General features: G+C 44.8%; 2 protein-coding genes across 3 annotated transcripts in view; one reads left to right on the top strand and one right to left on the bottom strand.

Moving 5' to 3' along the window:
• Nucleotides 1-629: 629 nt before the first annotated feature.
• LOC137424815 (histone H2B 7-like) overlaps nucleotides 630-16,616 on the top strand; it is a 65,395-nt gene continuing 49,408 nt past the window's right edge. Inside the window, exons 1-2 of one of the 2 annotated variants that reach the window (XM_078775976.1) lie at nucleotides 630-1,040; nucleotides 2,470-2,634. In XM_078775976.1, the coding sequence (XP_078632102.1) occupies nucleotides 698-1,040; nucleotides 2,470-2,528 (402 nt within the window). In that variant the 5' untranslated portion in view covers nucleotides 630-697 and the 3' untranslated portion in view covers nucleotides 2,529-2,634. Of the gene's footprint in view, nucleotides 1,041-2,469; nucleotides 2,635-16,616 lie in introns of those variants that run through there. The other variant, XM_078775977.1, reaches the window with a different exon arrangement.
• LOC137426133 (histone H4-like) lies at nucleotides 7,972-8,283 on the bottom strand. The gene has a single exon (XM_068114825.1). The coding sequence runs from the start codon at nucleotides 8,281-8,283 to the stop codon at nucleotides 7,972-7,974; it is 312 nt and encodes a 103-aa protein (XP_067970926.1).

Genomic DNA, 16,616 nt, shown 5'->3' with positions numbered 1-16,616 from the left:
GTGGTGTTTCTCACAAAAGAGCCGTCTTCGGAAAGAATAAGTCCCTCCCCTCCCCCAACCCCGCAAAGAAAATCTCCCCCCTCCCCCAACCCCGCAAAGAAAATCTTCCCCCTCCCCCACCCCCGGAAAGAAACAACTGGTATAAAAAAAATTTCTCCTTTTTGATATAAATTGGTCTGGTGTTGATGAGGTGCAAGAATGACGGGCCGAATGGATACCTGCTGGGTCTAAATTCCTTGCGCACCTTGAACTGTTTAAGGCTGGAAAAAGCCAACGCGGAGACACCTGCGATGACCCCACTCTCACGCATTGTTGTTTTCCAGATTATTGTGCATCAAGTGCAAAGTTCATCATCATCCCATGTTCTTGTATTTGGTTTGGAAGTGACAGAACGCCATGATTTGTACACGAAAAGAGAAATCCAAATAACTTTACTGAATTTCATGCGAAGGCGACGAATTTGGTTCTTTTGAAGGGAAACTCGGATCAAGAATGATACACGCCCACTTTTCATCTAACCAATGACTGAGCATCAGGTTGTGTACTCCACCCAGAAACGCTTTGTGATCCAGATATTTGCATATGAACCCTTTATAAGAGGGAATCGTTCACCCTCGGGCCTCGTCCACTTATTCTGTCTTTCTCCGTTGATTAATACTTGGTTGCTTCGCTCTCGTTTTTGTTTTCTTCACTTGTCATGCCTCCGGATCCTCCCAAGCAAGTGGCAGCCAAGAAGGGTTCGAAGAAAACCGTTTCGAAAGCGACTCGGAAGGGTCCTGGGAAACGGCGTCATCGCAGAAAGGAAAGCTACGCCATTTACATCTACAAGGTGCTGAAACAAGTTCACCCCGATACGGGTGTTTCTTCCAAAGCGATGAGCATCATGAATTCCTTCGTTAATGACATCTTTGAGCGCATCGCATCCGAAGCATGTCGTCTGGCGCATTACAACAAGCGCTGCACCATCACATCGCGGGAGATCCAGACGGCAGTGCGTCTGCTCCTTCCCGGGGAGTTGGCCAAGCACGCCGTGTCCGAAGGTACAAAGGCCGTGACCAAGTACACCAGCTCCAAGTGAGCTCGGACTCGTTTCTCCAGTTCATCCCCAAACGGCTCTTTTCAGAGCCACTCAATGTTTCTTTAAGAGTGCAACCTTTGCTCTTCGTTTCATTCCTTCGTGAAAGAACCACTTGATATCTGTAACGAGAAATGTGGGTTTTTTTTGTATACAAGATCTAAAGTGCAGGTCAGGTAATCATCAGCATTATACTGAAGTAAAGAGTAGTCCTGTTAAAACTTCCTATTATTCCGTGGATAGGGTTGGTATTTGTCATAACGACTTGGAACATAATTTACTAGCGGGGTCACCCGTGGGAATCCCACGGGCATGGATGTGTGTGACGAATTTTATATATATGTCGACTGTTATTTTAGGCGGTGTATTTTCGTTTATCATCATGGCGCGATTTAAAAAAATATATCTCTGCATTTTCTTCTCCAATACCTCCTCACACTTTACACACACACCGGCCCATGTTTACATATACACACACACACATATACACCCACACACATATACACATACACACACGTACATCGACACACACACACACACACACACACACACACACACACACACACGTACAGACACATATACACATATGCACATATGCAAATATGTATACACATATGTATCCACATATACACATATATGCACATTATACACATATATATACATCACACACACACACACACACACACACACACACACATACACATACACATACACATACACAAAAACAGACACACACACACACACGTACAGACACATATACACACATACACACACACACACAGATATATATATATATATATATATATATATATATATATATATATATATATATATATATATATATATATATATATATATATATACACATACAACAACAACATGCATTTTAAGGCCATTTTCCCTGCGAGAGCGGGGGTTAGCCTACATACACATACACACACATATATATATATACACACACACACACACACACACACACACACACACACACACACACACACACACACACACACACACACACACACACACGTACACACGTACACATGTCCCACATGTATATATCCCACACCCCACATGTATATGTGGTGGCGATGATTTGGAGGCACCCATATTTCTCGCTGATTCTCTTTACAAATACTAAGTACTGGCCCCGCATATCCTCCCATGCCTCTTGCAGGGCAATCCAAGGCCATAAATGACATTTTTTCCCAGCTCGCGTTCCAACCGTGATATGTCACCCCAGCCATGTTATGTTTCTTCCTGTGGCCTTGTCCCCTCAGGCAGGCTCCTCACTGTCTGGACCACCCCCTTTGATCTCTCAGTATGGGATGAGGGGAGGGAGGGGGACCATGTATAATAACCGGCTTGACAGTAAGTTTTTTTATGTTTTGCAGGGCATGGCCTCGGGGCGCTTCCTTGTGCATTGTATGCATCGCGACTTGCTACTTGCTAATGTGGGTCGCGCTGCCATGTACCGGGCGCCGCCGTATCGGTGCCGTGCACTGGAAAACATCCCATGCATGTAAAAGAGTCCTGTAATAAACACCGTGTGAACAATTCTGACTGCTTCCTGGGTCTCATTCGGGGTACATCGGGAAGCGGAGACGTGGGAAGCAGATTGCTGCTAACACATATATACATGTTTAAAGTGTACGTGCCCTTCCCCCCTCCCCCGCCCGGCAACGCTGGGTACTTCTGCTGGTAACAAATAAAATAAAAACGAAGAAATATCTCTCGGTAATTTCATGAAACTCGGTGGAATTGGATGAAATTCGCTCGGTGAATTCACTCGGTGTATTCGGTTCGGCTCGGTTCACTCGGTTTAAAGAAAAAGCGATAATGTCGACATGTTGCTGTCTGTGTCATGTTGGGCGGTGTATGATACTTGTTGGCTGTTGGGCGGTGTTGGGCGGTGATATGGTGTATTTTAAAAAATATATCTCTGCATTTTCCCGCGTTGCTGACACCGAGTCGTTCTTCATAGACTGTCATTCATTTTGGAAATGGAAGTTTCCACGCAACGCATGAATTGTCACGAGTCAAGAGGAAGTGTCTCGTCATCAAATGACAAATATATTACATTGTGAAAATTAAAGATTTCAAATAAACCTATTTAAAGTGTATGCGCAAATAACTAATAAATGAAGAAATATCTCTCGGTAATTTCCTGAACCATATTTTACTTCCGGCTAATGTTGAATGAAATAAAAACGAAGAAATATATGTCGTTTTGTGACGACTGTCATCAAAAGTAAACGATGAATTCATTCGGTTCGGCTCGGTTCATTCGGTTTAAAGAAAAAGCGATAATGTCGACATGTTGCCGTCTGTCATGTTGGGCGGTGTATGATACATGTTGGGCGGTGTATGATACATATTAGGCGGTGTATGATACATATTGGGCGGTGATATGGTGTATTTTAAAAAATATATCTGCATTTTCCCGCGTTGCTGACACCGAGTCCAAAACCATCGATAAAAATGAAATCATATGGTGAGTTAGATTGGAGATAAAGGCGTGAGAGAGACTCAATGGCCTTGAAGTTACAGATGTTTGAGAATTCATTTCGTTCTATAAACGGCAACTTTCATCGGATTTTCTTCCCGTTTTTTTTCAACCGAGTCTAAAACTATGTTAGCGACTGTGAAAAATGAAATGATATATCGAATTAGATATGAAATAAAACTGGGAGAGAGAGCAAGACACCACGGGCCTACAAAACAGGCCTCAAAGCTATGCGAGTTAATAAAATGGTGGATATTTGTTTATATGAAGCGAAGCCACTCCCAGAATGGGTGGAGCTATGGGTGGAGCTACTCTGCAAACCGAGTAAGCCACACCCCGGACAGACGCCCAACAGACAGACAGACAGACAGAATCATCTACGGCTATTATAATATAGACTAGCGGGGTCACCCGTGGGAATCCCACGGGCATGGATGTGTGTGACATTTCGACATATTGAGTTATATGCTGCACATTCATTTTTACAAAATGGTTACTGGCAAGTCATCAGATCCAGAAATGGTGTGAATTTAGTTATTTCACATAATATGTGACCCCTCACTCCTCTCCACCTGACACTCTCCTGTCTCCACCTGACACTCTCCTGTCTCCACCTGACACTCTCCTCTCTCCACCTAGCACTCCTCTCCTCTCCAAACCCTCACATCCCTCTCCTTTCCAATCCCTCACCTCTCCAATCCCTCACACTCCTCTCCTCTGCAATCCTTCACACGCCTCTCCAATCGCGCCTCACACTCCTCTCCAATCGCGCCTCACACTCCTCTCCAATCGTGCCTCACACTCCTCTCCAATCGTGCCTCACACTCCCCTCCAATCACTCCTCTCCAATCGTGCCTCACACTCCTCTCCAATCACGCCTCACACTCCTCTCCAATCGTGCCTCACACTCCTCTCCAATCGCGCCTCACACTCCTCTCCAATCGCGCCTCACTCGCCTCTCCAATCGGCTTTCCCCGTCTCGTTTCTCTCCTTTTTCTCCCGTCTCGTTCTTTTTCTTGCTCCAAATCGGCCCGTCGGAATCGGAAATCGGCCCGTCTCGCCCGTCGGCCCGTCGGAATCGGAAATCGGCCCGTCTTGCTTTTGTGCTTGTGCGTAAATAAATTGTGTTCATGACACCATTTCTGGTGTTGGGCTAGCGGCTAGGGTGCCGGCTTAGGATCCTGGGTTCGAATCTCGGTCGATCGCCGAATTAATGCCAGGGGGGTTGAATCAGCCTGTCATCCTTCCGAGGTCGGCTAATTGAGTACCAGTTCACTGGTAATTCCCTGTTTGTCGTTGAAGGCGGCAAAAAGGGTTGGCGTCAGGAAGGGCATCCGGCCGTAAAACATTGCTTCAAAAAGGGGACAAAAAAACAACAACTACCACGGTCCCCGAAAAGGCCAACCCCCGCTTTGCGGGGAAAAATGGCCTCTAAACGGTGGTTTTTACACCATTTCTGGATCTGATGACTTGCCAGTAACCATTTTGTAAAAATGAATGTGCAGCATCTAACTCAATATGTCGAAATGTCACACACATCCATGCCCGTGGGATTCCCACGGGTGACCCCGCAAGTTTGCATTGACGTTCGTCGATGGACTCGTTCGCCCGTCTCATTCGTTTTCTTGCTGCATCCTGTTCAAGTCTGCGTTCTTCATCGATCGTCTCATTCATTTTGGAAATAGAAGTTTCCACGCAGCGCATGAATTGTCACGATCCTCAAGAGGAATTTGTCTCGTAATCATCAAATGATAAATGGCAAGTAAATTATATTGTGGAAAATTAAAGATTTCAAATAAACCTATTTAAAGTGTATTCGCACATAACTAATTTTAAAAAACGAAGAAATATCTCTCGGTAATTTCCTGAAACATATTTTACTTCCGGCTAATAATGTTGAATTAAATAAAAACGAAGAAATATATGTCGGCATCATTGTTGACGTTTTTGTGACGACTGTCATCAAACGAAAAAGTAATATATCTTAACGGAAAAGCAAAAGCGAATTTTTAATATATATCAACACGTTGCCGTCGGTGTCATGTTGGGCGGTGTATGATACACCATGACGCGATTTTTAAAAATATATCTCTGCATTTTCCCGCGTGTGTGGAATGTTCTCAATTATTGCTGACACCGAGTCCAAAACCATCGATAAAAATGAAATCATATGGTGAGTTAGATTGGAGAGAAAGGCGTGAGAGAGACTCAATGGCCTTGAAGTTGAAGTTACAGGCGTTTGAGAATTCATTTCGTTCTATAAACGGCAACTTTCATTGGATTTCCTTCCCGTTTTTTTTCAACCGAGTCGAAAACTATGTTAGCGACTGTGAAAAATGAAATGATATATCGAATTTTTAATATGTATCGACACGTTGCCGTCGGTGTCATGTTAGGCGGTGTATGATACACCATGACGCGATTTTAAAAAATATATCTCTGCATTTTCCCGCGTGTGTGGAATGTTCTCAATTATTGCTGACACCGACTCTAAAACCATCGATAAAAATGAAATCATATGGTGAGTTAGATTGGAGATAAAGGCGTGAGAGAGACTCAATGGCCTTGAAGTTACAGGCATTTGAGAATTCATTTCGTTCTATAAACGGCAACTTTCATCGGATTTTCTTCTCGTTTTTTTTCAACCGAGTCTAAAACTATGTTAGCGACTGTGAAAAATGAAATGATATATCGAATTTAAAATAGATATCGACACATTGCCGTCGGTGTCATGTTGGGCGGTGTATGATACACCATGACGCGATTTTAAAAAATATATCTCTGCATTTTCCCGCGTGTGTGGAATGTTTGTGGAAAATTAAAGATTTCAAATAAACCTATTTAAAGTGTATGCGCACATAACTAATAAAAAAAACGAAGAAATATCTCTCGGTAATTTCCTGAAACATATTTTACTTCCGGCTAATATGTTGAATGAAATAAAAACGAAGAAATATATGTCGGCATCATTGTTGACGTTTTTGTGACGACTATCATCAAACGAAATAGTAATATATCATAACGGAAAAGCAAAAGCGAATTTTTAATATATATCGACACATTGCCGGCGGTGTCATGTTGGGCGGTGTATGATACACCATGACGCGATTTTAAAAAATATATCTCTGCATTTTCCCGCGTGTGTGGATTGTTCTCAATTATTGCTGACACCGAGTCTAAAAGTAAAACCATCGATAAAAATGAAATCATATGGTGAGTTAGATTGGAGATAAAGGCGTGAGAGAGACTCAATGGCCTTGAAGTTACAGGCCTTTGAGAATTCATTTCGTTCTATAAACGGCAACTTTCATCGGATTTTCTTCCCGTTTTTTTTCAACCGAGTCTAAAACTATGTTAGCGACTGTGAAAAATGAAATGATTTATCGAATTTGATTTGAAATAAAACTGGGGGAGAGCAAGACACCACGGGCCTACAAAACAGGACTCAAAGCTATGCGAGTTAATAAAATGGTGGATATTTGTTTATAGCCACTCCCAGAATGGGTGGAGCTATGGGTGGAGCTACTCTGCAAACCGAGTAAGCCACACCCCGGACAGACACCCAACAGATAGACAGACAGACAGACAGAATCATCTACGGCTATTATAATATAGATTGTGAGGTGGGTATGTTTGTTGGGTAGTCAGGATCAAATTTGATGAGGACCAACGTTTGTTCAACCTGCTCCTGTCGATATTATAAAAGGAGCCGTGTCTGTCTTTGTTGTGTTATAACTTGAGACGGATTAACAGATTTCAATAAATCCAACTACGGTGGATTCGCGTAACTCCTGGGTGTTTGTGATCCCAAAAAAGAAATACCTTTTTATGGGTACATGGACACGCGTGTCAAAACTGCAAATGCCAACACGGAGCACAGAGAGCAGGATCTCCCAGTAGTCCTTTTTTATTTATTTCCCCATACATTAGCCATTGCAGCAGAGATTGGTATTGCCATCAGCGAAGAGACGGGTCTTATATTCTAGTATATCTGAACTGATGGGCAGTTACCACGAACTCAGAAAATCTATTAATCCATTTCTCAGTTACTCTTTGACCGAAACAGCTCTTTCGGAGAGCCATGTAACTGTTCTCCTCAAACAACTTTCAGTTGAGAGTGTGGCCTCCAATTGCACGAAACATCACTGCAACAAAGTGCTTGGGATCATTGGCTTTTAAGCCTCTAATAATCTTTCAGACTTCAATATCTGCCCGTTTCACCTCGTGAAAATCAAAGGAATAAACAGAGCTGTCTCCATTGCATTTCTGGTGCCACAGAATACATGATACTAAGTTCAAGTCCCCTGAAGCTCCTTCATGAACGAGTTGGTGGCTCTAAAAAGAGCCGTTTTGTTGTTATAGCTGTTGATGAATACCACCACCAAAAGGTTTAACCACCGAAACCGTAGAGCGTCCGGCCCTGGCGCTTCAAAGCGTACACCACATCCATGGCAGTAACGGTCTTTCGCTTGGCGTGCTCCGTGTAGGTAACAGCATCGCGGATAACATTTTCCAGGAACACCTTGAGAACTCCACGGGTTTCCTCGTAGATGAGACCCGAGATGCGCTTTACCCCACCACGATGAGCAAGGCGACGAATAGCAGGCTTTGTGATTCCCTGGATGTTATCACGCAGTCCCTTCCGATGACGTTTCGCACCTCCTTTGCCAAGGCCCTTTCCACCTTTGCCACGTCCAGACATGACCACAGTTTGATTCTAAAACCCCAATTGAGCAAAACGACGAACGTTCGCGTGTCTGTATGGATTGTGGTGGTACTGAGGCTTCATATGGGTGGATCGCTCGATGCGACTCTCTTATTTAACCTTTGCACTTTGCCTCATGCACTTCGATATTTTCTCAAGGAGAAAGGGTGCTTCCTTGATGATTTCTACCACGTCCGCGCGTGTTCACTTTGCCTTTTCACCTCTTGCTGCGCTTGCGCACGTAGCCCTTTAGCTTTGACAATGTCCAACAACACTCGCTCTTACGGCCCCTTCGCTTTCTCTCAATTTAACAGAATCTTGTCAAATGAGGTTTAAGTTCGGCGGATTTCATGCTGAACACAACTGCAGAACTTTGTCAAAATAAACAACAAACACAAACGACCCCGAAGTTATAAATACTCTCCTGTGGACGGCTCTCAGTTAACACAGAGCGTCCACGGATGGCAATCGAGCTTAATGAGGCGGTTCCAATTAATGCATAATGGCGGACGATACACGAGCAGGAGGGTTTGGGGGAGAATGCCGCTTACCTTCACGGCCCCGACGATGTCTTAATCCTGTGGAAATTAACTCAACACGACACGGATGTAAAATGTACAAAAAAAAGGAATATTTATTATGGAACCCGAGAACAATGAACGCGACAATAAAAACTAAACCCCTCTAACGGAGCGCTCCCACACTACACTTCAAATACAATACAAGGGAATGGAGAATAAAATAAAACGTTGTGTGGTGCGTCTTATCTGTCTCTGGATGTAGCGTCCGTCAGGAATTGTCCAGGCTCCGGTGTTTGCGCTCCGTCAGGCCTCACTGAGCACTTTGCTCATGTGGTCTCGCCCGCTCAGCGGCAAGCCTCGCTCGCACGTGAACGCCAGGGAGGATAATCGACGGCGCTCCAACGTTTCCCCAACGTCCGTCGTAACGCAGGCAATTCGCAGTTCGCAAAGGAAAAGGTCCAAACGGAGAGAAAGGCAAGGGCAGAAGGGAGGTCCAGGCAGGAAAAAAGCCATAGCGAGAAGAGAGAAATCTCGGCATGCCAGTTGTATTGTTGGTCGTCGACTGACGTCAGCTCTCTCCCTCTGCCAACCAGTGCGTTGTTTTCTTGTGCCCTTTCGTGCCTTCTCACATCACCAGCGCGTCTCCTCCAATCAGCGACCTGCTTGGTGTGGCTCTTTCCCACCCTCCTCAATGATTGGCCGAGCGTCTCGCCCTTTGGTGTTACGTCATCGTGTGACACGTCATTGTCGGTGGCCAATCAATGTGGCACCCCCTTCATCTTCCCTACCCTCCAATCAGCGACCTGCTTCCACTCACTTCACCCCCCTGTCAATCACGAGTTCTCTAAAGCGTGGCTCTCGGCCTGTTTAATGTCTGCTTGCCATGGCGCCGTTGTACGCGGCCGCTTCCGGTCTGTTCTTCCAAAGTTATTGTGGCGGCAGGGGAATTTAATTAGTGTTTGCACTAATGGAGCTATCTGCTGTATGTGATGTATTGCCATAAGGGACACCGGGATAATCACAGAGGTTTCACATACTATGGAGTTAGCATAATCCCGAGAACTATTTATCATGCCCCATTCCTCGTCATGGGGATGAAGATACAGCTTAATCCGAACAAACTGCCAAAACAGAAATTACAGGTGAGGTTTCCCTGACACGACAGATGAAGCACCTACCTATGCAGATCTACCTAAATCTATATATGCCCACCCAACCAACATAATGTTATGAATTTTGGGTAGGGCATATAGAGCTCCAGGTAGATCTGCGTCGGTATTATGCGCCTGCCATCGTGATAGGAATCCTCACCTGTAATAAGTTTGTTTTGGCGGTTTGTCAGAATTAAGTCCATATCTGTGATCATACAAGGATGATCGTGTGATACGTCGAGTAGGGATTATGCGAGTTCTCCTGTGTGTGTCAGACCTGTGATCATATCCGGTGTCCCGTATGGCAATGCACTCATATACATTAGTTAGGCCCAATAGCGCACCACACTAATTAAGTTCCCCCCCGCCGCCACAATAACAAAGGAACTGACAGAAGAACAGACGGCAAGCGAGCATGCACCTGAGCTGACAACACCGGCATGAAGACAGACATCGCACGGGCAGGCCAGAAACCACGCCCAGGAAGGTTCGTGACTGGCCGGGGGGAGGAATTAGCCTAATCCCTACAACTATTTAACATACGATCATCCTTGTATGATCACAGATATCCACTTAATCTGACAAACCACCTAAACAAACTTATTACAGGTGAGGATTCCCTATCACGACATACGAAGCACCTACTGTCATGTATGAAGTGCAAATATTCACCGTTGTATCCCTACACCGTGACCGCATTGTATCCCTATGCCCCAGCTCGGATGGCGCTGAGGTGAATCGGGCCTGTATCGGCAGAGTGAATAAACGTGTACGACAATTGATCGTAGTTTGTCGAGATACCTTACATGGCGACGAGGATAAACATCTAGACCATGACTTCTTTCGGCCATATCGATGAATTCGACCCTCATGAGGGGGATTTTGACACGTATTCTGAGCAGTTGTGCTTTTACTTCGAGGCGAACGGCATCGCGACCGAAGCCCGGATGAAGGCCGTCTTCCTGTCCGTTTGCGGAGGTGAGACGTTCACACTTGTTAAAAACCTGATTCGGCCTCGGACAGTCCAGGAGCTCACGTATGCAGAGCTCACGGCCGCTTTGAAGGAACATTGTAATCCATCTCCTTCAGTCATCCTGTGTCGGTTTAATTTTTACATGTGCAGACAGCAGCAAGGTCAGTCGATCGTAGACTTCATTGCACACCTCAAAAAACTGTCACATCTGTGTGAGTTTGGGGACACGATTGATGACATGCTCCGTGATTTGCTGGTGGTTGGCATGACCGATGACCGCACTCGTAGACGCCTGCTTGCTGAGAGAAGACTGACGTTCCAAAATGCCAGAGACACCGCCATTTCCATGGAAAGTGCTGAACGCAACGCTACAAGCATCGGTGCCACTCCCTCGTCTGGTACCAGCCCTGCTGTGAATCGGTTGGATCATGTTCAGCCAAAACGTTGGAACAAGGCTCCTCGTCAGAAGCCAGTGCAGTCTCAAACCCACAACAAATGTTTTCGGTGCAACGGAAAGCACCCTCCGGAGACATGTCGGTTCAAAGATGCCACCTGCCATTTCTGTTCGAAAACTGGCCATATTGCTCCAGCTTGCATCACTCGCAAATCGGGAAAAGGAAAAGCTGCTGACAAGATTCATCAGTTTATCGGTTCGGAGGAACCTGAGCTTGACCAGGTGAGCTCTGTTTCCGACAACTCAGAATCGTATGACCTGCTTCATATTGATTCTCACCATAGGCGGGACCCTCTTCTTGCCACTGTTGTCGTCAACAATCGACCATTGCAAATGGAGGTCGACACTGGTGCTGCCGTCTTGCTCATCAGCCATGCTGTTTTCACAAACCTGTGGAGTGATGCTGACCGACCCCATCTGAAACCTACTACCTATGGACTCTCCACCTATACAGGTGAGAAGATTGTTCCCTGCGGTACATGTGACGTCACGGTGGGCTACGATAACCGTGAGTTTCACCAACCCCTGATCGTCATTCCTGGAAAGGGCCCTTCCTTACTCGGCAGGAGCTGGTTGAGCATAATTCGACTGAAGTGGAAAAGCATTCATCAACTCCGGGCAGCCAACGTTTCTCCTACTGCAGCATACACACTCAAAAATGTGCTGGATACGTACCCGGATGTCTTCAAGGATGAGCTTGGAACCTTGAAAGGACATACGGCTAAACTCAGGGTTGACCGGGATGCCAATCCTATATTTTGCAGAGCTCGCCCAGTCACTTTCGCCCTGCGGGAGCGGATTGACAAGGAACTGGATCATCTTGAAAATCTGGGGATCATTGAGCAAATCCAGTATGCCGAATGGGCGGCGCCCATCGTTCCGGTCATAAAATCGGACCAGTCCATCCGCATATGTGGAGATTATAAAATGACTGTGAACAAGTGTTCTTCATTGGATAAATATCCAATCCTGAGGATCGAAGACCTCTATGCTCGTCTCATGGGAGGCAAGACTTTTACGAAACTCGATCTCAAATCCGCCTATCTACAGCTCCGCTTGGACGAGAATTCGAAACAGTATCTTACCATCAACACACATCGTGGGTTGTACAGGTCCAACCGACTCAGTTTTGGAGTGAAATCTGCACCTGGAATTTATCAGCGTGTCATGGACAGTTTGTTTGCTGCCGTACGCAACGTCGTTTGTTACCAGGATGATATTCTGGTTACTGGTCGTACGGACGCGGAACATCTACAAAACCTGGATAGAGTTCTGAAGAAGATTTCGGACTCTGGCCTACGTTTGCGTCGAGACAAGTGTAAGTTTATGGTGCCATCAGTCACGTACCTGGGTCATATGATTGATGCCGAGGGTCTACACCCGACAGATGAAAAAGTCCGAGCTATCAAGGATGCTCCTGCTCCACGAGACGTGACCGAATTGAAGTCATACCTCGGTTTGTTTCAGTTCTATGGTCGTTACATCCCAAATGTGACCGACGTTTTGGGCCCCCTTTATCGGCTTTTGAGGAAAGGAGTCTCCTGGAGCTGGGGGTCAACTGAACAATCAGCATTCCAGACCTCTAAGGATCTGCTCAAATCGTCCAATGTTCTCGTTCATTTTGATCCAGAGAAGGATCTTGTGCTGACATGCGATGCCTGTCGGTATGGAGTGGGGAGTGTATTATCACACGTGATGCCTGATGGTACGGAAAGACCGGTTGCATTTGCATCCACAACGTTGTCCCCGGCAGAGAAGAACTATTCCCAAATTGACAAGGAAGGATTGGGAATCGTTTTCGGCATCAGCAAATTTCTTCAGGACCTTATTGGACATAATTTCACGATTCGCACTGATCACAAGCCGCTGATCAGTCTGTTTGGTCCAACTAAGGTGACATCTGACACACTACCGCACAGGAGCATCCGCTGGTCCCTGTTTCTCGCTGCTTATGACTACACCATATGTTATAAGCCCGGTTCGTCTATCACAAATGCAGATGCCATGAGTCGGTTACCCCTTCCAGAATCCGTTGATGATTCACCTCCACCAGGATCCATTATCGCACTGATGGATCATCTGGAAGATTGTGCTGTCGATTCCGGCCAGATCCGCACTCATACTCGACGAGACCCTGTTCTGTTGTCGTGGAAGTGCGTGAGACTCAAGACTCCAATGATGTCACAGGTTTACAAAAGATCCAGACTTTATTAACTGGTTGTTCACTTTCATTCCAATACCAAATAACTACCGTTTAACTCAATGGACCAGGTCACTCTATCCGCATGGTCCTTCTTGTTCGGCCGATGTTCCTCCGCCATTCCCGTCCTCCTTCCTCCCGTCGGGCAGAGGTTCTGATGACAAGTCTCCTGACTCATAGTTTGCTCTGGTTTATATGGGCCTTGTCGCGCTAATCCCTTCTCCGCAAATGCCCCGAGGTCATGCATGCTCGCCCCCCTGCTGGGGAGTTCCTTCACCCTCTTTGCATCCCGATGTCCCAAGTCAATAGTGAAGGCTTGGGAATGTGTGTTAGCCCGGGGCCGTGCTAAAGCTACACAACAGGACTCCCAGCTTCGACAGGGCGAGATGCATTCCTGACATTCTTACGACCACCTGCTCGTACCTTGGTTCGTTACCAGTTCCAACCAATGAGTTACACTGAGTTACACTTCCACAATTCCCTCATCTTTTTGTTTTTGTTTATATTAACCATTAATCTAAACATCAATATAAGTAAACAATCAATCACTACAAGTAAACATCAATAAAAGTACTCAATCAATCACTACAAGTAAACATCAATACAATTTCCTTAGGCATACACCGTCATCCTGCAAGAATCTGATCACAAAACATTTTGTTGGTCATTGACTCCTTCCATCTATCTATAATTCCAGTAATCTCTGTGTGTATGTGTGTGTGTCTGTGTGTGTGTGTGTGTGTGTGTGTGTGTGTGTGTGTGTGTGTGTGTTTGTCTGTGACCGCTGTTTCTCGACAACCACGGGTCCGATATACTTGAAACTTGCCAGGTATATTGCTGGGGACCCGAGGATGTGCCTTTTCAAGGTTTGAAATTAATCGGACCAGTGGTTCCCAAGGTATGGTCACCGTACTCGCAAGCCGTTCGCTTTGGCTTTGCGAATGGACCAAACCATTTCATGTAAATAGAGGGGGGGGGGGGTTCTACCGTACTCGCAAGCCGTTCGCTTTGGCTTTGCGAATGGACCAAACCATTTCATGTAAATAGAGGGGGGGGGGGGGGGTTCTGTGGTCGTTACTGCCACGTGGTTTCAAAGTTTTTTTTTGTTGTTGTTGTTTGCACGCATGTTTTTTTGCACCCACGTACGGGCACGCCCTAGTATTGTTAATTCAATCTATTTCATTTGCATCACAAATATCTTTGTAAAACAACACTTCACCATCACCAAGATACAACAATTTTGCTTCACCATTTTCAAGTTTTTAAAGCATCTGCAACATCTGGCAAAAACGTTTCCCTCCAAACAAATGTTGATTCTTTGTTTGAAAGGAAGGGCTGATCACTTGTGTTTGAATTCAGGTATGAAACATTTTCTTCTGTCTTTATGAACACCTGCACTACTTCGTGTAGGATTTCGCTGTTGTGGTAACGGTGCGGAGTCATAGACTGACCCTGCTCTCCATGTAGCATTCTTGCCACTCTTGCTGTGAACCATAATGATTCCTTGAACAAGGCCTTCGCCCAGTTGTAGTTGACTTGCCTCCTCCCTCATTATGAGTGGGCAGCAAGTGTTGGTGTAATGTTGATTGGCCAGCAAGATGTGGAACAGGGATGCCGGATGCATCCACAATGATGTTGGGACCATGGTGTTCAGGTCATTCATGGTCCATACCAGGAGCAACCAGCAGAATCGTGCACAGCTGTTGTGATAAGGGCACAGCCGTTTTTTGCAGCTCCATGCTGGTTCCCCGGACGTTGGTGAAGTAATAACATATGTCCCCGCATTTCACAGAGGTTGCAGGTAAAATGTCGTTGTCCTGCAACTTCTGATGTGATGAATGTTCGAAGCCTTCGAACAAGAGTAAGTGATCGCCTTTCTTTCATATGTTGCAGTGTGATCCAGGCAAATGGTCACATAAATTTCCTTGGTGAAGGTAAGCATTCATCTCCAAGTTACACGGGAGAATGTCTTCATCATTCTTTGAGAAAGAGGGTGTATGCCACGATTAACTTCATTTTTTAGCCACAAATTTTCTTTCTCGAACTTCTTCCCAATTCCGTTAGCACTCCCTTCAAAATGTGATCTCGTCTTATCCTTATGCTCAGTCACATCTGAATCTGCTTTCCACACACACTGAATCAGATAGGGTACATCTTACCATGAAATCAGCATAATCATGTATATCTTCCGACAGTTTCACATTCAACAATTTGTTGTTTTCCCTTACAACATTCAAAAAGTTATATTCATTTATATGCGTCACACAAATAATATTCAATCAGGTATGTATTTCACTACTAAACTAAGAATAGCATCCACAATTGCTTTCAGGTTAATATAGTTCAAAAATTAACTTGTGCAGGTATTTTAGCACTACTCTAAGAAAATAAATTGTATATGATTACAATCACAAACAGGAATATCTAATTCCCAACAAAAATTTTCCCAAACCAACAAATTAAGCATAATGTATTATTACCATAATTCCTCCCCACTTTTCCTTTTCCTTTTTTTTTTTTTTTTTTTTTTTTTTTTTTTTTGCTAACAGTGTGTCACTCGTGGTGATATGAGTTCACTGATCTTGTAATTGACACAACTCATAACATTGTCGTTATGCCATTATCTTAATTCTACTGTATTCATTTGCAACATCACTTGATTTAATCTTTTAATCTCAGTATTTATGTCGCCATAAAAGTCTTCCTCTTGTGGTTCTACATTTCTTTCCTCATTTGTCACTTCATGCGTTATCATCGTGTTGTTGGTTACCTTATTCAAACACACCGTCACTAAGGCTTTCAAGCAAGCCACCACTAAAACAATTGCCAATATAACTACTAAACCAACAAACAAGTCTGCTACTCCTTGTATATATTCATACCTATGACATAATTATATGTCGATGACATTCAACATTATATACCAAACTAACAAGCTTCCTAAAAGGTAAATAAAGAAAATCCCTTAATATGTAACATAAATCAGATTATTTGTCTTACCCTAATCCCCCTATCTCCCGGGGTTGAACTC

This window comes from Myxine glutinosa, chromosome 4 (assembly GCF_964187855.1).
Source record: "Myxine glutinosa chromosome 4, kmMyxGlut1.1, whole genome shotgun sequence".
Classification (NCBI taxonomy): domain Eukaryota; kingdom Metazoa; phylum Chordata; class Myxini; order Myxiniformes; family Myxinidae; genus Myxine; species Myxine glutinosa.
This window is presented reverse-complemented; position numbering and strand designations above follow the sequence as displayed.